At 45.0% G+C, this 24,538-nt stretch overlaps 1 protein-coding gene across 1 annotated transcript in view; it reads right to left on the reverse strand.

Moving 5' to 3' along the window:
• The window catches only part of Tbc1d22a (TBC1 domain family member 22A), a 279,341-nt gene that overhangs the window by 174,735 nt on the left and 80,068 nt on the right, over nt 1-24,538 (reverse strand). Inside the window, exons 5-7 of the mRNA XM_050129184.1 lie at nt 22,077-22,147; nt 9,098-9,226; nt 7,192-7,254 (exon numbers count right to left, since the gene is read on the reverse strand). Of these exons, the coding sequence (XP_049985141.1) occupies nt 7,192-7,254; nt 9,098-9,226; nt 22,077-22,147 (263 nt within the window). The remainder of the gene's footprint in view (nt 1-7,191; nt 7,255-9,097; nt 9,227-22,076; nt 22,148-24,538) is intronic.

Genomic DNA, 24,538 nt, shown 5'->3' on the forward strand with positions numbered 1-24,538 from the left:
TCTGATGCTACCAGACCTGTCTCGATGATCTCAAAGACCTAGCTTACCCAGAACCACACGGAACAGGCACAGGCAGCTAGAGAAGAAGCTAAAGCTGACTTCCAGTCAGTGGGCGGTGGCTGGAGTGGCAAAACCAGTCCTGATTCCACAGTCACTTAACAATTCCTGAAAATCTTTAGCCGTATCATCTGAAAGTGTTCTGGGGAGTAGGGTCATTCTTCATAGAGCCCACAACTCCATGAGAAAAAAAAAAAAAAAACTTGGATTTTTGAGCCCTTTGAGCAGAAGGGTAGAAGCAATGTGCTCACATTAACAGGAACATCAGTGGAGGCAGGGTCAGCACAGCAAAGAGCATATACAAGGAGGTCATATGAGGCACAGGACATTAACTTATGCTGAAGATGTGGAGAAGCACGAATGATTCACCAAAGGGCATAGCAAAGAGAGACCCTTGCTCCATGGATTGTGCCTACTGGAAATATACTGGTCGGAGAGGCCTTGACCACGGACACTCAAAGACATTATTAGTTCTTAGAGTCTGTTCACCATTCTTGATATCCATGTCTGCTAGTGGGGGACTGCTTCAAAAGTAGCACAAACTCTGAACTCTTCCTAAAGGCTCTTTTCTTAAACTTGGTAATGAAATACTCACTATCACACGTTACCCCATGTCTGAAGAAATCAAGTGGCCAGGCTGGGGATGTGGCTCAGTAGGTTAAGTCCCTGCTATGTAGGCATGGGGCCCTGAGTTCAGATGCAACTCAAGTTGTGAAAGTCCACAAGACCTAGCCAGCTGACCTTAACACACAAGGAAAGGTAGAAGCAATCAAGGAACAGAACCAGGCGTAGGTGGCCTTACCTAGCCCACAAGACTCAAGGAGGCAATAATCAAGGACTAGTCAGAACAGAGAAGACAGACAAACCAAGGGAGCCAAGGCCAGGTGAAGAAGTCCCAGCACATTGGAAATCCCGACAGACAGCAAACAAGTGGTTGCTGGTGGCCAGGGCCACAACTGGCTCTCCACATGGGAACCATTTCAGAAATACACATGTAGAAGGACAAGCCAGAAGCAAAGGAACAATGATGGAGCCATCACAATCCCTGAGCCAAGTTACACTACAGAAACACGGTAACAAACAGCAAAAACACAGACCAAGGGAATAGAACCCAAGACCCAGAAACAAGCCCACGGAGCTACACCTACCTGACTTTCCATGGGTGCCAAAGCATACACTGAAGGAAACACAGCCTTTTCTAAACCACTAGAGGAAAATGACTTAAATTCTATCTCTCAACCAAGTTTAAAAAATCAATTCGAATCAGATGACGGACTTTACTAAGACCTCAAACTTTGAACCTGAGAGGAAAACACAGGACTAGGACTTCAGTGGTCTGGGAAACCCCAGCAAGAACTGACAGATTGGATTGTATGAGACAAGAGTGCAGAGATGGCATGCAGAATGGAGGGAGCAATTTGTCCTCTGACAGGCGGTTGATATCCAGAATCTACAAAAACCACAAAAAGCTGAACACCGAAACCTCATCCCATCAATAAACAGGCAAATGAACTGACCACACAAGTCTCTAAAAGGGAAATACATAGAGCCAATAAATACATGAACAAGTTTTCAGCAGCCTTAGCTATGAGGGAAATAACAAAACCAAACTTCTTTGAAAGTCTATCTCACTCCAAAACAAGAGGCTACCCTTCAAACAATAACTAACGCTAGTGGGAAGGAGATGCCTTACCCCACAGCTGGGGGAATGTAAACAGGTGCAGCCCCTAGGAAATCAGTATAGAGTGTTCTTAAGACACCCAAAACAGAACTGCCATATGATCTTCCTACATCATTTCTGGGTATTTAGCTGGAGAGAATTAAGTATGGTTATGCAAGGCTATGCACAACAGCCAAATCCATTAACAGATGAATGAATAAAGAAAAAGTGGTAGCCAGGCAGTGGTGGCGCACGCCTTTAATCCCAGCACTCAGGAGGCAGAGGCAAGTGTGAGTTCAAAGCCAGCCTGGTCTGCAAGGCTACAGAAAGAAACCCTGTCTTGAAAAATAAGAAAATGAGAGAAAGAAAATGTGGTATATGTGGTGAATGTAGATAATCAAGTTTTATTCAGCTATAAAAGATGAAATTCTGCCATCTACAGGAAAATGGATGGAACTGGAGTGCATCGCGTTAAGTGAAATAAGCTAGATTCAGATGATTATCATGTTTCTCTTATTGCAGAATATGGTCATGAGTGTATGTGTTTGTGTGTGTATACATGAGGAGGAGGGGGCAGAGGGAGAGAGGGAGGGAGGGAGAAGGAGAGAGAACTAGAAGAGACTAATTAGGTTTCAGGAAAGGAACAAGTAGCAAGCGAGCAAGGCAGAAGAAAGGATAATTAATGGGAGGAACACAAGCAAAGTACATACATGTGTAAAATGTTTTAATGAAATCCATTAAATTGTATGATTAGCTTTTTTAAAGTAAAAATGAAAACATTAGGGAATAGGGAACACATAGATATGTAATAGTCAGGTAAATCCATTCAAAGTACTTTATGTATGAACAAAAACACCCTTATGAAACACACTAGCTAGCGCACACTGCTACCACCATCTGTCAACATCTACCACTATAAGGACAGGCATACTCAGGGGTGCACTGCCCCAGGAGCACTACACATAAGCACACTGCTAGGACCGTCTATCAATGCCTACCATAATGAGTAGCAGTCCATACATATGCCACATGGCAAAGCCATGACAAAAAACTAGAGAGCCACCATTATCCCAGGGGTTACTTATATCATATAGAGGAGCTTGAGGAAAAAGAAGGGACTTCAAAGAACCAACACCATTCTCTGTCTTGGGCCTGACAGTGGGGACTTGAAATTAAAAATTAAATTAAATCTTAGATTTTTTTAACTTGGGCATATATGTTAAAGGCAGCCAGTCTTCTGCTCTGATGTTTTTGCCATAAAAATCAAGAAGAGGAATGATTGATAGACCAACTCTTATCTGACAGACACCAGAAAAGTTTGATGAACTGATTCAATAGCAAGTAAAAGTTCCTGGACTCTTAAACTGTGGCCCCATTTGTGAATTACAAATAAAAATAAAAAGTGAAAAAAGGAACCATGATACCAAGTGTAGTGGTTTGAATGAGAATGGCTCATATATTTGAATGTCTAGCTCCAGTTGGGGACTGTTTGGGAAGGCCTAGGACATATGACTTTGTTGAAGAAGGGGTGTCACTAGGGAAGTGTGTCACTAGGGGTGGGCTCTGAGGTTTCAACAGCCCACATCAGGCTCAGACTCCCCTCTCTCTCTGCTTGCAACTTCTGATCAGATGTCAGCTCTCAGCCACTGCTCCAGCACCATGGCTGCTGTCTGCTGCCATGTTCTCCACCATAATGATCGTGGACTCACCCTCTGAAACTGTACGCGAGCCCCCAAGTAAATGCTTTCTTCAATAAGCTGCGTTGGTCACGGTGTCTCCTCATAGCAACAGAACCATAACTGAGACATCAAGTAAAGTGACAAGGAGCAAAACCAATGTGGGAGACACGGCAGCCTCAGCACTGTTAGGCTGTGGGAATGCCAGTGTCACTATCCACTGCTCTAAATGCACAGGAGGGGGAGGAAGACCTGTAAGAAGAATCAGGGCACAGTGAGAAGGAAGGGGCAGCTTCTCCCTGGCAGAGCCTGCAGACCAGGGACAGAGTAACAGCAAGGTGGTTCCCACTCAGCATCTCAGCACAGCTCGTGGTGACATGGACAGTAAACATCAGATGAGGGCAGGGATACTGCAGCACAGTCATGACAAGGAGGGAACAGGGGGCTGCTGCCAGTCACCTGGCAAGCACAGGTGCACCAGCAGATCAGGAGTCCTGTCAACAGGGGCTACAGAGCAGAGAACAGCACCTGCCCCCAGCCCCCACCCCAAGCACACGAGGCATATGGGGACCAGGATCTGGACCTAGGCATACTGCCACCTCCACTCATAAAACATTTGATGTCTGACAGAAGAGGCTGATGCTCCACTGGGACCTGAGTTCGAAAAACATCCCTTCTTTCCCAGTCACAGGAAGCTCCTAGGTCCACTCAGAGTTGCGGTCAAAGCTTGGGTTTCATGGCCTATGTGGTTCACTACGCTGGGTCTGTTCAGGTGTAACAAGGTATCGTGTCTCAGCAGCAACCTTGGAGCAGTCTCTTACTTCTTCCTACTCTGGCTGCTCTAAGAAGCAAAGGACAGACAACAGGACGGCTGTGGAGGAAAGGCCCCTGCGCAAATATTGAAGTTGCCAACATCTGCACTTGAATACAGGTCTTCAACAAACACACAGGACTAGCCACAATAGCTAAGTGCCACAGGTCATCTTAGATGGACTTCATTCAACAAAATGGGCAGGAACTAAAAGTGAAAGGTAGCTAACTTTTCTTTCAAATATCAATAGTTTTTTTGGGGGGAAAAAAGCCTAATTTCAGAAAACACCCCTGAGCCCCACCAAGCTGCCATGTGAAATTCTGTTCTCAGAATACTGCTTTGTTTTCCCATCTATGTCCAGTGAAGTAACTCCATGTCACCAAACTAAGTCACCGGGGTACAAGCAGTACCACACTGCCAACTCATATGACTTCAAAGGGATGTGCCAGCTCTTCCTATCTGTGTCGCATTAATTCCCTGCTAGTGGGATGCAAATGTGAGCAAGAGCACCAAGCAGCTGCTTGGACTCTGAGGTTAAAGTCAAGTGCACAGTGGCAACCAGCCGTCCGACAAACAACTAGCTCTGAGGACGCTAATCAACTTCTATCTCATGAAGCTACCATGCCAATAGATTTGCTGTCACCATGGATAAAGCCCAACTTCCGAGGTGCCAGAAATCTAATTGGCTCCTGAAAACTAGCCAATGCAAGACCCACCTTTCAGTGTTTCTCCTCAAGCCCCTGCTCCTCATGTCGTATTCCCCAGTGCAGTCACACTCAAATTATCCACAGTCACCCTTGGCAGCCTGGATAGTCTGCTCTCCTCCCCCAGAGGTCTGCCTGTCCTACAGGCTGCTCAGTCCCTGCTCAGCCCTGCCAACTGCTAAATACACACCTCCATAGCTCTGGAGGAGTCTCAGGGGCTGAGTGAAACTCACAGTCAGGGAGAAGCTGCAAAGCAAGAGGACCAACGCCTGACCACAGTCAGTCACCAAGCTGGTGACTCTGGACCACAAGTGAGACCAGAGGTCACAGGCCAGCTCTGTAAGCAATGTGCCAAGTTGTAGGGTAAAAACAGAATCACACAAAGACAAACCAAAATCTATTTTCCATTTTTAAAGAAAACCTTAAGTAAAGGAGAGGTGCATTAGCCTTGTTTCCAGACTCTGTGAGCACAGCACTGAGAAGGGCAATCAGAGAGAAGGGCCTTGGAGCAGCACTCCTGTGGAAACTCATTTCCCCTTCTGTGCCCCACAATCTACGAGCACTTTTATTTCAGCAATGTTAGAATTTTTGAGCAGCTTTACTGAGCAGGCAAGAGATGTCCACGGTTCAAAATGCATTTACTGGGGGAAAATAAAGATGAAAAACAAAGTATTTCAGAGAGTAAGTCTACTTTAAAGCGATACCACTTACTTTAGTAACAAAAATATAAAGGTTAGGAATAAATCTAATAAAGCATGTACAAGGCCTTTCATAAAGGTTTCCCTTGGTCTACTGGCCCAGGCCTACAATCCCAGACACTTGGTGGGATAAAGCCAAGAGGATCTGAAATTCAGGGAATGTGCAAGAGTGAGTTCAAGGCTACCGTGGGCAACTTAGACAGACCTAGTCTCAAAATAACAAATAAAAATAGGACTAGATTCCGTTCAGAAATCAAACACACTTTAAAAAGAAAACTGTCAAGGTGATTCTGAAAATAACATAAATGAGTGAAGGCTAAAATAACCCAGTCAACTCAGAAGAGTAAGGGGGAGGCACTAGGGTCCTCATGGACGCCTGCGGATGTGGCACAGACAGAACACTGCAGTGACAAGGCCAAGTTCCTGCACCGTTCCCACTGACTGCCTGCAGATGCTGCTATCAGCTACAAATTAAATGAATGGCGGGGAAAGAAAAACTTTCAGATGAGAAGATGAGAGAAGACTTACAAGACAGATGTTGAGGGAAAAGAGTTCTTAAAGTAAGCATTCCATAATAACCTAAGGGGGCATCATATTCAACTCAGCACGGCTAAGCATAGCCCATCAAATAACTGTCAAAAATTAGAATCCCAAATGTATAAAGATCACAAACTTATTTTTTTAATGGGTTAAAAAAAAAAAAAGAAAGAAAAGGGGTGGTATAGACAGTCACAAGCATTTCCCAGAACAGGGCACAGAAGACACCCATCTCTATATGCATATATACTCTTTAGCTAGGGAACATGAAGCCAGGAGCATGATAAGAATATCCACCAGACACACAGAGCTCGGGAGCCTGGATATGCTCCAAGAACTGCCCAGGAGTGGAAATCCAGACTTCCAGCACTGCAGGTGAGCATCATCTGCAGACCCCTCCAGGAAGCATATTGATGTTATCACGAAAGCCTCGGAGAAATTCTCACAGGGGTACACACGCATAAATGCACATGAGGACTCTACCAACACTGTCCCAACAGCATAACATTGGGAGGCGTCCAGACATTTGTCCTGACTGCTACACAATAGAAGAAAATACGAGTTGCAGAGACTGAATTGCACAAAGAATGGCACACACAGCTCCAGACTCAACAAAAACACCACACTGCTTCCTTAGTGCTAAAGCCACAAAGTATGGCAAATAAAAGTCAAAGACGGATAGTCTACTCCTTTTTATGGGGGGAGTGGGGGCAGAGATGAAGCTTGGGTAGCAGAACCCTGAGCATGGAGAAATAGCTTTTATGCTACCAGCTTCAAGCTCACAGAGGTAGTTGGTCAGCACTGGAGGGATTCTGGCTCCTAAATTCAAGGACATAAGTTTCTGTTAGAAATACTCATACACATATTACATATATTCTTTTGTATGAATCGTTATATAAGAATAACGTTCTGAAAATAATCAGTTGTTCACATGTCGACTAATTATATACTTCGGGGGCTCCTAGATCAGGCCCCTCAAGTGCAGTGAGCAGCAGTCACACAGAGAGACAGACATCAGCAGAGACTCCCCAGCCAGTGCTCCTCTTACCTCAGTCACCTTGGGCTGAAGAATCAGCGCTTCGGGGCTCATCCGAGGGATGTCGATGTGGATCTGCAGATACAGAGAGACATATGCTTAAATTATAGGATGAGAGAAGTCCTGGATGACACATGCTACTTGCCCTTAACGTGCTCTGAGGACTGTCACGAGGCTCCTCAACAGGAGGTACCCAACTGAGCAGGGCTCAACTGTCCTCAGGAGACAGGCACGCTGCATGGTTAGGAACAGAGTGGACCCTCAGCTCCACAGTAACATAAGCCAAAGCAATCAGTGAACACTGATTTTCAGCCCAACACTTAGCATGATTCAAGGACACAGACAGAGCCTAGGGTTTCAGCTGTGCAAGACTATCTGGAACACAGGCCATAATTTCCTCTATTGCACAATGTCCATGAGGAATCTAGAACACCTTAAAGGAAGCATTTGAATGTCTCTGCTAGTGTCAGCAAATTCCTGCCTGAGCACCACCTGACATGAGAGTCTTGCCACTGTTTGCTGGAACTTCAGTAGAGACCTCATGTGGGTGGGGTCCAAGAGGTGACCCAACAGGAGCATTCTGAGCACAGCCGGCATCACAGACTGGCTCCACAACCCAGGCGGGCACCCCATACCAGTAGCACTAGCATCACTCTGGGGTTCCAGAGCAACAGCCTGCACAGACAGAGAAGAGGCGAGCCATTTAACCCAAAGGGGACTCGCAGTCTCTCTCTATCCTTGTCCATGTGCAGAGAAGCAGCTAACATCTAGTAACTGAGGTCACCACTTCACTCTAACACTAGCTGGCCTGTGGCCAACAGTAAGCCATTAGGTTCAACCTCCTCAACTACAAAAGGCCTGCTCTCTGTGTCCTTCAAAGGGTTCCCGGTGACAGTCAGAATCTGGGTCCTCAGCACAGGGGAACAAGGTGAGATAAACTTGCAATTCAAATACACAGAGAGCACATAGAAGGAAAGTCCACAAGCAACCTGCTGAGGGACACCCACATAGAACAGCAAGGTCAAGCAAGGTCAGAGAACTCAGGAGGGCCACATGCAGGAGCCCAGGCATAGGTGAGAGACAAGAATGCCAAGGTCCACTGGTTGGAGAGCCACCCTCAGTACACGGTCCCCTTCAGTGACAGTCCTGTGGAGAGATACACACTGTACACTAGACTCATGGAAGATGGACCTGCCTCTGTACCCACTACCAGCAAGAATAAACTTATACAAGAGCCACGGGCAATGTATTTCTTATGCGGATAGGACAGCACATCCATCATGCCCCATATCCTACCCCTAGCCTGCCTCATCAATCGCAAGCCTGGGAAAATAGGAGAAAGGCTACAAGTGTTAGCAAGACTAACCTATAGAGAGAAAGCCAAACCATGCAAATGCTATCTCTAACTAAATGCCTGTGATCTGAACATAAACCTTCAGGGGCCAGTAAATATATAATAATCAAATGCAGGAAGGCAATAGTTTGAGGAGCTATAGTCCTACAGAAACAGGCTACAGAGTGCCAGCCACAAGCCTAGGCACCACCCTCCAGAAAGAGGCTGTAGAATGCCAGTCACAGGTCAAGGTGCCACCTCTCAAAAGCAGGCTAGAGAGTACCAGGAACAGGCCAAGGCGCCACATGCCCACCATCACCCAAGGCAGATGAAGGTCGTCACTAACAGAGCTCAGCATCTATTTTGTAACCTGACTCGAGTCTCATGTTTTACCTCCGAGAAGGAACTCAAATAAGCCAGATGTTGCTGCTGGTAGCAAATTGCCATTAATTGCTTTCAAATGTTTATTGTTAGAAAACATAAATCTGCAAGCCTATCAGGTTCCTGATAGATGAAACATCCCCTACAAACCAGCTCCAAACCCCAGTATTGAGTGATACGTGGGAAAGAGAAAGCCTCACATACCTGGCGATATGTGTCCTGGTGAACTTCATCATTCCTCGAGTTGTAATAATGCTCAATGAAAGCAAAGTATTCCTTTTGCTTTCTCTGCAGTGTGGCTGGTCTCCGGTCAACATTGGCAGGAAGATAACCCTGGAGAAGCAAAAGAAACACAGGCATCCATGGTTACTGTGCATCAGGAGCGTGAAGAACAAGTGGTCACTTCCAGAATGACCCAGGCATATGGAAACCCATCTAACAGAAGGGAGGACATTACGAAAAAGCTGCTCACACAGAACAAAGCGACAGGACAGCACACAGCACCAGCACCCCCACCAGTGCTGTCAACCAGGTCTAAATCATCACTCGCATCCACCAAAAGTCATCTGATGGCACCTGGATTGTACGCTTTCCTAACACATGGTATGGAGATGCTAAAAGCCCTCTCCACAGGGCTCATGTCCACAAGGAACTGGGAGCCTGTCTGGTCTTATACTCATACCATGCACACATACACACACATTGCATTTATGTGCTCAAAGCTGCTGTGTGGGTAATTCTGCATCTACTCTTTGAAGCTCCTGGGGCTTCTGACACTATGCAATACATAAAATGGACACATGTCCAGAAAGAAGTAGGTTGCTCCAGCAGCCATAAAGTGCTTGACATTTTATGTGGCTTCTTATTTGTTTTCTTGTTCTACATTTTAAATTAATCTTATGATATGATACATAAGGTATAATTTTGAAACTTTGTCAATTTTAAGCATAGACCTGTGACCCTCAAGTAGAGCTTCAGGAAGTTGACTACTGTTCTCTGAAAGACAGAAGGAACTTTCCATTGCCCAAAATGATGGTGTCCTCTGCAACCTATTCCCACCATCCCACCTGGACCCTGGAAATGCTAGTTTCTTACTAGGAATGACTGGGCTTGTTTGAGACTCTCCAAAAACAGACTCACTTAGAACCTAGGATTTTGTGCACACTGTCTTCTGAGATGAGCCACACATGGGTAAGCTATTTATGAATGAACAAAGCTCAATGAGTATGCCTGCAGACTTTGGAAGCACGCATCTTAGATTTCTCAGGGCTGAATAGCAAGGAGAGATGCTGCATCAGAATGTAGACAGAAGTTTCTAAGAAACTGTCAGATCTTTTCCAAACAGGTAACACCATGTCAATTCCAGCCAGCACTGACTGAGGCACGCTAGATGGGTACATCATTCCTCTGGCCACAGAGACCTTGAGGCTCAGAGGTCAAGAAGAGACCCAAAGCCCAGAGCTTTTCTTTATTGATTCTGTGAATCAAGGTGAATATATGCAGTCTGAGCAGTGGCAGCAGCCACCCCACGACCACAGTGGTGAGGTACAAGCTGTTGTCCAGCCTTGCCAGCATGTGCTTGCTCAACCAAAGCTCCCACATTGGTCATTCGACCTCTCTGAAGCCAGCTATCCAAACCAGAACACAGTCAGAATCTGTATTTCCCAGGGAGCTGTTGGTGGCACAGCAAGGGGCAATACTGAGGGACAAGCACAGACGCAGTCCACTTTCCGGTCAGGCCATGGCCTCCTCCCAGGTCTGCAGCTGAGGCCTGTGGGAAACATCCTTGTTCCCACTGTGGAGTGGTGCTGCTGTGTCCTGGTGAGGCTGTCCTGTGATGAAGAACAGTCTCTCACTTGGAGAAAGCCCTAGTTACTCATGTACAGTTTGTAGTGATATTTCATTTGCATTTTAATAAACAAAGCCTGAAGATTAGAGAGTAAAACAACCACACTGATAAACCTTACAGACCAGGCAGTGGTGGCACACACTTTTAATCCTGGTAGCCACACTAGTTTGCCATAGAAACTCGGCAGAAGTGATGCATGCCTTTAATCCCAGCACTAGAGAGGACTATAAGATGGTAGGGGACAAATTGGAGGCTCAGTCTTACTCTGAGGATTCCTGGAGGCAGGATCGCCATTTCAGACTGATGTAGAGGTAAGAGCCAGTGGTTGGCTGCTTTGCTTTTCTGGTCTTCATGTTGAACCCCAATATCTGTCTCTGGGTATTTATTCATTGTTGGTGCTACAACAATGGATCCTTTTAGGGAGACACTCACTGCCCAATATTTAGGTTTATATGCTGCACTTTAAAGTCACAGCCAGGCATAGCTGTGCACGCCTTTAACTTCAGCATTTGGAAGGCAGAGGCAGGCGGAGTTCTGTGAGTTTGAGGCCAGCCTGATCTTCAGAGAAAATTCCAGAACAGCTAGAGCTACATAGTGAGAGCATACATTGTCTCTAAAAACACAAAACATACATACATACATACATACATACATACATACATACATACATACATAAAATCACAACCACATTCTCACTGTGATTAATTGCCACTCAACAACAGAAGCCACCAACTGAACTCACACCTGCTTTTGTAACTGATATCTTGTTGGGACACAATGTGCCTGCGTGTTGAATAATATGTGGCTGCTCCGTTACAGTGCCCACAGAACTCCATAGCTGCACGTGATCCATGCACTGACAGACTGACTATGGAGCCTTACAAGAATGCCTGCCAGCCCCTGCTGAGACACCATCCTGAATGCAGAACAGCCACGCCATGTGTCTACACACATCTACATAGCCCATCCCATTTCTAACATAGACACTATTTCCAATCATCAAGTGGAAACACACAACATCTGGTTATTTCCTGACATGAACTCCTCCTATGTGAGAGCTGTGAGCACTCCCAATTCCAATGCTTATTCCCAAGGAGCCCACAGGAGGTGACCAATGACACACCCAAGCAGCCCTATTACATACGTCGAACACAACTCACAGGTAAACAAACTGGAAAATGCTCACTTGATACCTTTCGAGGGAAAGGCTCGCAGCACTCTGCCGACTAGAAAGCACAAGCAGCAGCCTTCCCTTCTCTTCCCTGCAGAAAGGAGACTACTACGACTCCAATGCAGTCTGCCTCACATACCTGCTGTTTCACCAACAGGACCAGAACTAGCCTAAATGTCACCCACCTGGTAACACCTGTGGTCATCCCAACAGAGCTCTTGCTGCTAGGGACACAGGGCTGCCCTTGAGATGAAGGCACAAAATTACAAGGGTGAGGGTATAGACAGATATTTCTTCATCCGGTTAAAAGCTTCCCCAAAGACAACCCATCCAGGCAGTAGGCTTTGTCCATACCTCCTTTCTCCTTGTAGCTATCTCAGTTCCAGTTCGTATAAACTTAGAGAATAACAATTTCCTAAGATACATCTTGTTCTTTGTTTGATAACTTCCCATCCACAGGGTTTCTAAGGAAGGTGCAGCCCCTGATGTGGAATTCCCCTCTGTATGCTATGAATATGTTTTATTGCCATTGGTTAATAAAGAAACTGCTTTTGTACAAAAGCTTAACAGAATATAGCCAGGCTGGAAAAGATATAGAGAGAGTAGGTGGCCTCAGAGAGACACCAACAGACACACAGGAACCTGGCTGGTAAACCACAAGCCTCATGGTAAAATATAAAATAATAAAAATGGCTTAATTTAAGGTGGAAGAGCTAACTAGAAATAAGCATAAGCTACTGGCCAAGCAGAGTTTTAAATAACATAGTTTCTGTGTGATTATTTTGGGTCTGGGTGGCGAGGAAACAAGTAAGCAGCCACTGCTTACAGAATGGCACCCACTCTCTGGGGCATGCATCCAAATAAGACTTTAAAAAAAAAGCTTACAAAAAAAATGGGAGCCAAGCACAACTTCTTAGTAGCCACATTTTTTCCAGATAAGCTCTGTTTGCTGGCGGCAAACGGGCGCCACAGCTCCTTAAGGATAAGTCTTCCTGATTCAGCATTAATAGCAAAAACCATGCAGTTTCCAAATAAGGATTTTCCTGGTTCGTGCTAGTTACACCAACAGCTCTTTCAGGAGGCTGAGCAGCTTAAATGGGATCTGTGAGCAATATGTAACAAATTGTGTAATGGTAACAACATAGACCCCCTGCGACCCTGGAGCTGGGACAATATGCATGGCTCTCAGAGGAAGTGAATAGACTTCCTCCATGTTGGACTGGGAAGAGCAAGCAGGCAAGACCAAGGAGTTGGTCCTCGTCACACCCGATTAGCATTTTAAAGAAAAAAAGCACTTCTGGTCAAAAAATAATTACAGACAGGCAGGCAATAAAGACAAATTCACATGGAAAAGACCTCTGAAATGGGTCACAGTGTTGGATAAATGTATGTAGGCTTGAGGGGGGGAGAATATAGACAGTTATAAAAAGAAGTAAATTGTTTTAAAAATAAATCAAAGTCTTTAAAGAGACAGAGTACAGACAGTCATAGATTAAAGAAATAAAGAGAAATAAGCCACGTAAAGATGGAATATACACAAAGAGTCTGGATTATGTATATTATTGTGTTTTCTTTGAATTTTTGACTGTGAATGAACTAAGTACAAAGAGACATTTCATTGTACAGATTGCTAAACTAAACCAACATATATACTTTAAAGGTATCTTGACTTCAAAATTTGGGTCTAAGGATATGTTGCTTTGAAAAAGAGGTTCTGCTTTTGTTTCCATAAAGGATGAGAACCTGGGATTCCTTCCAGACTAATGTGGCTGGATGGAAGAAGACCCCTGAAAGAGCCCTGAAAGGTCTTCATAAACCCCTAAAATTACTTCATCCAACAAAAAGCAGGAAGTAATTTGGAGAGAACAATGCCCAAATTCCCTAAATGATTGTTTATAAATGTTCATTTACATTTAAAGGGGAAATATGATATAGAGATGAATATTTTGGATTGGGGTATGGATCTTGGCTTATTGATACAAATTTAAAGTCCATTTTGTTATATGTATTTCTGCTCTTGTTTAAAGTATTGTGTTTGTGCAGTTCATTTAAAAATATAATGTATAATTAAGAAATACAGGTTAATAGTCATCTATAATAGTCAAACTTGTAATTATTTTAGTTGCTTTCTAGAACTACACAGATATTTTCAGATTGGATAGGGATTCTTCAAATCTTTCAAAGTCCTTAAAATATGGCATTTAAAATATTTTAAGATCTTAGAACTTTTCATGACAATGAGACTCATTTGTTCCTGGCAGCACCAATCTACTTCAAGAGGATGACGGACATTGAAGAGGCTCATTATGGAGTTTGCTAGCTGTTTGGGCAAGAAACTGCTTTTGCCTGGACTGTTTGATGTTATGCTGTATGAATTGGACATGCAGAACCCACAGAAAAATGACTTGCCTAAAGAATGTAAGACAGTCCTTCAGGGTTCCTACTTCATGAAAGAGACTGCCAGACATTTTGTAGGACAAAGAACGTGACTGACAAACTACCAATATAAGTGGACCTGTCTTTGAAATTTCCTGCTTCCTGAAAAAGTGCCGGATACTATGGCTCTATAGGTTGAAGATTGGTGCCCCAAGGTTTCAGAAGAACTTTGGGTGACTGTCCAGGCAGCAAGATGTCTCTGTCAATTCTAGAGTTTTGGAAGTTGCTGACACTACACTTACTATTAACTTAGGTAATATTATGTCCTTCTGGAGGCTTTGATGGAGTTGAAGAATAGGTATAGTTATAGTTTTCTTATTTATGATGAAAGATAAAGTAGATATTGATGGAGGAGGGTCATCTGTCTATCTGTTGCTTTCATTGGTTAATTAAAAAGAAACTGCTTAGCCTGATAGGTCAGAACATAGGTAGGCGGGGAAGACAGAACAGAATGCTGGGAAGAAGGGAAGACAGGCAGACACCATAGCTCTCCTCTCCAAGATGGATGCAGGTTAGGATCTTCCCGGTAAGCCACCATCTCATGGTGCTACACACATTAATAGAAATGGGTTAATCAAGATATGAGAGTTGGCCAAGAAGAGGCTAGATATAACGGGCCAGGCATTGTTTAAAAGAATACAGTTTCCTTGTAATTGTTTTGGGTAAAGCTAGCCGGTGGCTGGGAGCTGGGTGGCAGAAAGCGGCCTGCAGCTCCTTCTACAAGATATAAATATTGTATCTATAATTCTTACTTGATAGCTGTTTTGTTGTATATAATCATGCCATGTTAAAGTTAAAACTTTCCTTTTTATTTAGATAGAAAAGGGGAGGTGATATGGGATTCACCTCTATATGCTATGAATATGTTATATTGCCATTGGTTAATAAAGAAGCTGCTTTTGCCCAATGGCTTAACAGAATATAGCGAGACTGGAAAAGAAATAAAGAGAGTAGGCAGAGTCAGAGAGACCTGTAGCCACCGCAGGAGAAAGACATGCTGGAAACTTGTGGGTAAACCACAAGCCTTCTAGTAAAATATAAAATAATAGAAATGGGATAATTTAAGATGTAACAGCTAGCTAGAAATACACTTAAGCTATTTGTCAAATAGTATTGCAATTAATACAGTTTCTGTGCAATTATTTCAGGTCTAGGCATCCAGAAACAAATGAGCAGCCTGCACTTACAGGCCCAACCATGTACAGGACAACTCAGGGCTACTTTAGTCCTAGCCATTTAGAGGTAGTCAATGTTTCTGCTTTCAGATAGGAAGACAGACTTGCCAAACCTCAGGGACATGGTCAGAGCCACAGGGATATAAGGTCAGACTCGAGTTAAAGCCTTCCCACCACAACAGAAGTGCCAACTGACCCCAACTCACAGAGAGTCTAGGGACAGTCCACACTGAGACCTTCTCTCACACACAACAACACCTGTGTCGTCTGTCAGCAAGGTGACTCTGGAGAGAAACCAGATTGCAGAGAGCTGCCCATGCAAGAGATACATGCCCATCTCCTCCACTCTCTGTTCTGGTAACACTTATCTCTGCATTAAGGCTTCAGAGACCAGAACAGACCACTTTACCATAACAGTCACTCAAACTCCCAAGACCACTTTACTACACCAGCCCCTTAGACTCAGGATATGATCCCAGGTTGCCTAGGCCCCGCCTGGCCTCGCCTCCTCCACAGCCAGAGCACACATGTTCCTACCTCCCAATGTGACAGAGTCTCTGCCTTCTAAGCAGCTAAACATGCCTCACACATCACACCTCCCTGCCTCAGGGTCTCCCTTTGAACTCACTACTTCCTCTTCTGAGACCCACTAGCTCCAATCACAGGCCAGGCACTCTTAACTTACCAGTCTGTGAATAAACCCTGCAAAGAACACAGCTGTATGCAGCGCACACCAATTCCTTGGTTGCTTTAGCGCAGAAAAGCAGGGCTGTATGACTGAAGCAGGTCTACAACACTGACCCAGCTGGCACCTAGGGATCAAGTCTGATAACTGCCATTCAGATGTCTGTGGCCAGGGCAACCCTTTCACAACGCCACACCCTCTATGGTCTCCATTCTCCCTCTGCTGTCTCAGCTTCTGCTATGAGCAGTCATCCCTCATCATCACTCATGCCAACCCGCTCTAGGGATTAAGGGGACTGACTATATGGTCTATAATGTACCCAACATGGCACTGAAACAGTCAGAACCAGACTATGTCCCCAAACACCTGCACAGCCCTCTCTCAAATCCTAGCTCAAACATCCTCTCTCAGTGAGGCCCACGAGGACCACATCCAGACCGCTCTCTTACCCTGCCCATCACCCATCAATCACCTCTGCCAACTTCTCCTACCCAACGTACTTTCAGCTCACAGATACCAAGGGCTTAGAACATTGTTCCCCCATAACAGACACTCAGCAAATGTTGGATGGATGGATGGATGGATGGATGGATGGATGGATGGATGGATGGATGGATGATGTTGACATGATACAACCCAAGGAAGGATAAAACTGTCCTAGAGTCTCGGGGAGCGACTAAGCTAGCGCAGTTTCTTGGCTTGGTTTGATTGTGATAGTAGAGGATCGAAAACTAGACAGAGTCTGGAGGTGTGCAGGAAATAAGTCCAGGCTGGGCAAAGACCAAAGACGAGCCTGGCAGATGAAAGGCTTGGTGCCTCATCCAACAACAGAGTGAAGGGCCCAGGCCCCGTCTGCAATCCTAGACAGTGGAGTCACCAGGGTGGTCGGCGGGGAATGTAGACAGCCACACACAAATGCTGACAGCATCCTTAGGGAAGAGAAAGAGCAATCTCAGGAAGTTTCCTGTTTCCAGAATATAAACTTAATAAAACACAAATTCTAAAAGGCAAGAATGCCATCATAAAAGGCCCACCCATTCTCTTGCCAGTCCCTTCCTACAGGAAAAAACACATGTGCAAGTGGAGGCCTCTTGATAATTAAGCAAGACTAGAAATTATGCAAATGAAATACATTCAAGTATGCAATGAATTTTAAATGACAGAACTACAGAAGACTTAATTGCTGTATTAGCATGCTATAAAAACACTAATCATAAATGTAAAACAATGCATGCAGATACTTAAATCCAAACTGTCCTGGTGACACAAAAATCAATGTGTTCCCTCCCACTGTGTTCATATGCAAACCGACCGCAACACACTGAAAGGAGATACACTGATACTGGAGCCTCATTGTCATTTTTAGCCAATATACTCTCTAGCATAAATGTTCAATGTTTAATTAGTTTTTGTTCACTTTCTGAAATAGTTACTTTAAAAAAAAAAAGAGCCAAAAATATGATTCTCTTCAGGATCAATTTTGAAAAAGGTCCTATGCTGCTTTATGTAATGTAAAAGTAAAATATTATCACTGCTGTTTAATGGGTGCTCTGGCTCAGCACTCTGCTACTTCTTCAGAACAAGAGCCACACACCCAGACTTCCCTAGAGCAGAATTTCCTCTCATTAATTAAAGTAACACTTGTCCATGAACACTAGACTTGTGCTAATGACAAACCATGTACATGATGGAGAAAGGTCACTATGTGCCAGACCTTGAACTCGTCCCTACTCACCCACCACCCAGGCCAGCCTCCTAGTTCAAGTGTCTCAGGTCCACTGGGCAACTGCCCTTATTGGGGCAGTTTCAGAGACCAACTTCCCAACTGGTTCATGAGCATCCTGGTCCTGTCTTCCACACTGCTTTGAGCCCTATAACATTGGGGTCCAACCTGGATGTACTACCGAGCCTGGGCATCAGCATTGCCCTGTGACAGTGAACCACAACCAGGTCAGGAGTCCATACCTCTGACCATGTCCTCCTCCTGCCGTCTACAGTCAGGTACTCCATGGACACTCTGACTCACAGGATACCAGGTTCAATGCATATGTGATACCTTTGTCCAACCTGGATTGTTCAAATGCTCAGAAAAGTCACTGCCCGTGTGGGGAGGTTTGAATAGGTATGACCCCCAAAGACTCATGTGTTTGAATGCTTGGCCCATAGGGAGAGGCACTATTAAGAGGTGTGGCCTTGTCAGAGTAGGTGTGGCCTTGTTGGAGGAGTGTGTCACTAGGGGAGCGGGCTCTGAGATCTCCTATGCTCAAGCAATGCAGTACTGACAGCGGCTTCTGCAGTACCACGTCTGCCTGCACTTCCATGTCCCACCATGACGATAATGGACTAAACCTCTCCAACTGTATGCCAGCCCCTATTAAATGTTTTCCTTTCTAAGCATTACCATGGTCATGGCATCTCTTCATAGCAATAGAAACCATGTCTATGCCCTGCAGGAAAGCCAGTCTCTCTGCCTGCTCTAGTGACCAGACTCCCTCCGTACACATGTAGCCTTGACCACTGACTCCTTCCCAGCCCTTCCCAACTGACCCTGCCTCAACTTGAACACCTCCCAGCTTCCCTGATGCCCTGGAAGGCACCTCATCACCACCAGACACTGCAGAACTATTTGGTGACAGTCACCTGCTCATTCTCTGGGAGAACACAACTCAGCTTCTAAGGAAATCTGAGTAGGCCTTGTCCTACACTCAGCGAGCATTCAACTAAGGAACAAATGAGGCACAGGAACGGGGTCCCAGGGAAATGGCTCCTTTTCTGTGCAGTCAGCCTCAGGCCTGTGCTGTATAGTAACAGAAGGATGAGCATTCTCTCTGTGCTGTGCAGAACCTAGGAGAGCTGGGATATAATCTCAGGCTTACCCTGACCTTTTTCAGCGCCAAACACAGTGCTTGAGACAGAGTTTAATTGGTCTCCAGAAAATAACTAGATGGACTCACCAATGACTTTCCAGATTATTTCTTGTGGAATATTAATTTAAGACATGCTATATCTGTTTGTGCTGTGGAGCATTTGTCTAATGATGCAATGATGTGATGCGTTCTTACATGTTGCATATTTTTAACTCCGTGAAGCTGTTGCTTCGCCTGCCCAAAACACGTGATTGTTCTAATAAAGAGCTGAATGGCCAATATTGAGGCAGGAGAGGATAGGTAGGACTGTCAGACAGAGAGAATAAACAGAAGGAAAGAAAAAAAAGAAGGAAGAGAGGGAAAAGGAGGAGAAAAGGCATCAGGAGCCAGATACACAGCAAGCCATGAAATAAGAAGAGAAGAAAGGTATATAGACTAGAGAAAGGTAAAAAGCCCTGAGACAAAAGGTAGATAGAATAATTTAAGAAAAACTGGCTAGAAATAAGCCAAGCTAAGGCCAGGCATTCATAAGAAAGAATGAGTCCCAGTGTGATTATCTGGAAGCTGGGTGGCAGGCTCCCCAAAGAGTAAAGAGCAAAGAGTAAAATAATACAACTACAGTTATTCTCCTTCCAGAAACAGCTGCACACCCCAGCTCAAGTCCTTCAGGATAAGGGCCATGTTACCTCAGTGTCAACTATACACATGGTCTCCTGATCCCTGGCCCTCCTCCCTGACTTCCTACAGAGGCCTAACGGGAGCACTTGCCTAGTCTATGATGCTAACCTGCCACACCCCTAATGCACCTGTTAGCCTTATGGCCTTCCCAACTCCGTCATCCAAGTAATACTGACATCCTCCAGAGGTGCTGAATGAACATGCATCCATGCCAACGACCCTTGCCTGGCATCTCCACTATTTATACTCCCCTGAAACTACCCCTTGGCAAAGCACAGTTCTGCTCACTAAGCTGGTGTTTACCTTCTCATCTTTCAATTCAGGTCTAGCCCTCCTGCCCTAGCTCTCCTGCCCTCCTTGTGCACTTGTGATGCCTTAGAAACACAGAGTAAAGCCTCCCCCTTTCAAAACCAACCCTAGAACCTGCCTAGAAACAGTAAAGGCTATAGAGACTCTGGGGTGGCTTGAAGGAAAATAGCTCTCAAAGGGAGTGGCATTATAAGGAGGCATCCCAACCCTCCTCTTGGCTGACACTCAAGCCCTGAATACCTCACAGGTATACTATGCCAAACTGTGCTGGACTTATCCTGCTGCATGTTTGAGCCCCTGACCTCTTCCTAGAGGCATCTGGGTCTGTCTTAGTTAGGGTTTTCATTGCTATGAAGAAGAGACATCATGACTATGGTAACTCTTAAAAGGAAAACATTAAATTGAGGAGACTCACTTATAGTTTCAGAGGTTCAATTCATTATCATCATGGTGGGGAACATAGTGGTGTGCAGGCAGACATGGTGCTGAAGCTGAGAGCCTCAGCTTGCAGGCAACAGGAAGTCAACTGAATAGTCAAACTGAGAGAAGCTTGAGCAAAACAGACTACAAAGCCCACTCCCACAGTGACACACTTCCTCCAACAAGGCCACACCTCCCAATAATGCCACTCCCTTTGAGAGCTATTTTCTTTCAAGCCACCCCAGAGTCTCTATAGCCTTTACTGTTTCTAGGCAGGTCCCTACAGGTTTTCTTTGGTTTACACTGCCAGAACTCCTATGTACCTACTCCCAGGTCTACACCAACAGGGTGGAGCTGCCCACCACTCACCCCACCCCAACCCATGTTGTTCCTCTGATGCTCTGTATTATTGACACAGCAACCACTATGCAGTTAGGCAATTCAAGGCAGTGCGGCTATGACTTGCACAGGAGCAGAAGTGAAGGAAAGAGCAGGAGCAAGAGCCTCTCATGAAACTTTTCACCTAGACCAGTCCATGCTTGATGAACGCAAGACCATGACATGGGGTCTTCCAGGCATTTACATCTTTGCCTCCTACAAACCAATCACGAGTGTATAACCTCTCTTACAGGGCATTTAGAAATGTGGTTATAAACACTTAAAAACCACAAGAGAGAGTACAAGGGAACACAGCGGGTCTAGCCTTAATTGCAAGAGATATTTAATCAATAAATATTTGCTGTTCAGAGCTGCATCTGCATTTAGGATTACAAGGTGATAAACTGAAAATTTATTGTGACTCATTAGCACAAAAGTCTCTTAAATACTAAAAGTCAGACTCAATTTAGAGTAGGGGCCTAGAGTTCCCCATGACTGATCTTCAAAAATTAAAACGAAAGTAAAAGAGAAGAAAATAGTCAATAAAGTATGTTCGCTTCCAATCTTAAGCCAGGGTTAAGTAGGTGAGGGCATGAAAACAGCCACTGACAACCACTGAACTTTTCCAGAAGGACATTTGGATTGGCAGCTTGGATCTGGGCACTGGCACCTACTCTCCATCACAAAGACTATTTCCAAAATCTCCTGCCCCACACCTCCTTGTCCTCTTCCTTTTCCTGTCCTTCCTCCTTCTTCCTCTTCCTCCTCAGCTTCTTTCCTCTCTTCTTCCTCTTTCTTCTCTTCTTGTTCTTTCTCCTCTTTCTTTGTTCTCCTCCTCTTGTTCTTATTCAATAACAGCATTACCAACACTTCTTTGTTCACACATACCCATTTTCTCTGAGCTGTGTGTTCTTCTGTGCTCTAAGATCCTAAGTCACAAGTCTGCATACAGTGATTCTTTACTGGTGGAAGTTGGAGTGAACTAACACAGCTGTCACGAGCTGTTGCTTGTCCTCACTTTCTGCCAGACTTGCCAAACCAACCTTGAAATTAAACAAAAACTAGACAATGCCATTTCAGCCACAGCAAAGTCCTATGTCATTATGCAGCCAAGACAGACAAGTTGGCCAGCAAGCCATGCTCCTCCAGCCAGGTACCAGGCCACAGTACATGCAGGAGGACATGGCTAGGCTGACCACTGACATACAGACTTACTGAGAGAAGCTTCCATGTGATTGGACGAACTGGCTTTGGGATTCCAGACCAACTCAGCTTCCGTAATTCCTCTATTGGAAGAAAAAAAGAAAAACAGAACAGAGAAAATCAAGGTCACAAGTGGCTCTAAAGCATCATACCATATCCCATCAATGTCCCTGGGGGCCAGAGAGCCCTACAAATGGAACCAAAGTAAGCCTAAAGTATAAGCATTTCAGAGAGTGACTGTCCTCAATGAGTTACCACTCTACTAAAGCAAAACAGAGCATTGTCTGTCTTTGTATGTCTTAGATAAGGCATGTCTATCAAAGGCAGCCAGGTATCTCTGATGCCACCTTGGGACAGGGAGGCCCTTCCTCCCTGAAGCAGTAGCATCCAGGGTACCAGCTTCCTCCCCTCCCACTATCTATGTGTCCCCTTGAACTCACAAAGCTAAGTCTCCATTTGGAAAACTTAGCTGACTCTCTTCTCCCTCCCACTCCATCCCACTCGCTGCTTCTTAATGCCCATTCAAGACGTCTTCTCAGCACGTTTCTGGGAGGTGAATTTGTCTTTACACAGCATTGACAAAGGTGAGCCACACGATACACAGCTAGGATAAGAGGGCTTCACAGTGGACAAACACAAGACCTGGATGTCTTTACAAATACCACCAAGGAGCAGAACCAGAGAAGGACTGACCAAAGAGAGAGGGGCCTGCAGCCAAGGCGGTGAGTATATGACACAGTAGGGAAGGACAGTGGGCCCTGGTTCTGTCTCTGATCTCCTAAGTGGCTAGAGGGCTCATGTAGGTACGCAGGGACATCCATGCACTCCAGCTCCAGCAAGACAAAGCCAATTGCTTCCTTTGCTTCCATTAGAATCTACTACTAGACTCTTCCAACAGCTCAGAGCTCATGATTAATGCCAGGAATAAGAGAAGTGATTACAGAGAAGACTTTGGTAATATAATCAACAAAATGCAAAGTCCTGACATCTAATCTTTTTCCAATTACTAAAGTCTAAGTAAAATAAGTAGAGAGTAATTGGGTGACTGCAACAGCAATAACCTGCATTCACAAAGGCCTCAGAAAACATCAAATCTCCCCGCATCTCCCCATGGATGCCATGAAGAACGGGGGCCTAATATCCGAATGCTGATAACCGTGTTTGCTAACCAGGCTCACAGTATCTCTCCCTCCTTGCAGCGCTGGTCTCTGGCTGAGGTTTATGAAGAAAGCACTGAGAAAACACACTTGGTTAATGTTCTCTGACCCCATCTCCACATTAAAAAAAAAAAAGTTCCAAGTCAGGAATCATGAATATACAGGGTGAGATAAAGTTCTCGTTTTGTCAAAGCCCAGTGTTTAAAAGGAGCTTTGCATACATTGTCTCGCTGGCTCCTCAAAGCAGCTTGGATTAATCAGGCCTATGAGCCCTGTCCACGTATGAGAACTGGTTTCACAGAGGTTAAGTAACTTGCCCTTTAATACCAGGTTCTTTTCACTGTATTAACTCCTATTCTTAAAGACTTTGTAGCACAGTCAAATACCACTTATAAATACAGACAGAGATCCCAAAGAAAGTCTTAACAGGCACAAACACAGTAATGTATCTGAAGAATAACATCTATCACCAGATTCACCCACGGGTGCAGGGATGGGTGTGAAGAAGGTACTACTGGGAGAGAGCCACACTCTGTGATGACAGATGTCCCAAACATACTTTCCTTCCCTAGCAGAATGCCACCTGAGCAAAGTACCCGTAATTCCCGAGAGCAACAATGAAATGCTAAGGTGTGGTGAGCAGCCAGTCAAGCAGACCCCACTCAGATGAAGCAGAGCTAAGCCCCCTCCCCATGGTCAATGTGCAATGGAGCTGGGGTTCCATCTTAGACACTGGGAGAATAGCACAACAGCTCAGAACGCCAAGAAAGTCTCACTCTTGGGGAATCCTTGTCTTTCTCTCTCTGACAGTGTGCTAGTTAGACATGAGACTAAGGATCATTATAAGCACCAACCAGCGCAGCCTACAGCCAGCTAAAGAAGAGAAAGCAAGAACCAGGCAGGAGATGCGGGTCCATACTAAGCAGGATGGGCAGTGCACAAACTTGCCTGAACCAATAGCTTTTCCCTGTGTAATAGGGAAGTAAAAACTGTGAAGAATGTGAGCCTAAAAACTGTGCAGGCCAGGTGAGGAAACTAACTGGCAGGCTTCCCTCAGAGATGAGCATGGAGAGAGGGAGGTACCATGTTCAGCAAGGTTTAAGGTATAGTTCCTCTGGGCTAGGCAGGCAGCCAGAGGTAAAGAAATCATGGCCAAGAGCAAGAGCAAATGTGGCCTCCATGCCCAGCACTGGGAAGGGCTCACCTCCCAGCCAAAGCAAACATCAAGCCATAACCACTCAAAAGAAAGGCCTAGAAGAGCTACAAAACTAAACGGGGAATGTTACATCCAGAGATCAGGCCAGTTCCTTAGAGAAC

The sequence above is a fragment of the Alexandromys fortis genome, unplaced genomic scaffold (assembly GCF_014885135.2).
Source record: "Alexandromys fortis isolate MF-2015 unplaced genomic scaffold, M_Fortis_MF-2015_v1.1 scaffold_28, whole genome shotgun sequence".
NCBI classification, from domain to species: Eukaryota; Metazoa; Chordata; class Mammalia; order Rodentia; family Cricetidae; genus Alexandromys; species Alexandromys fortis.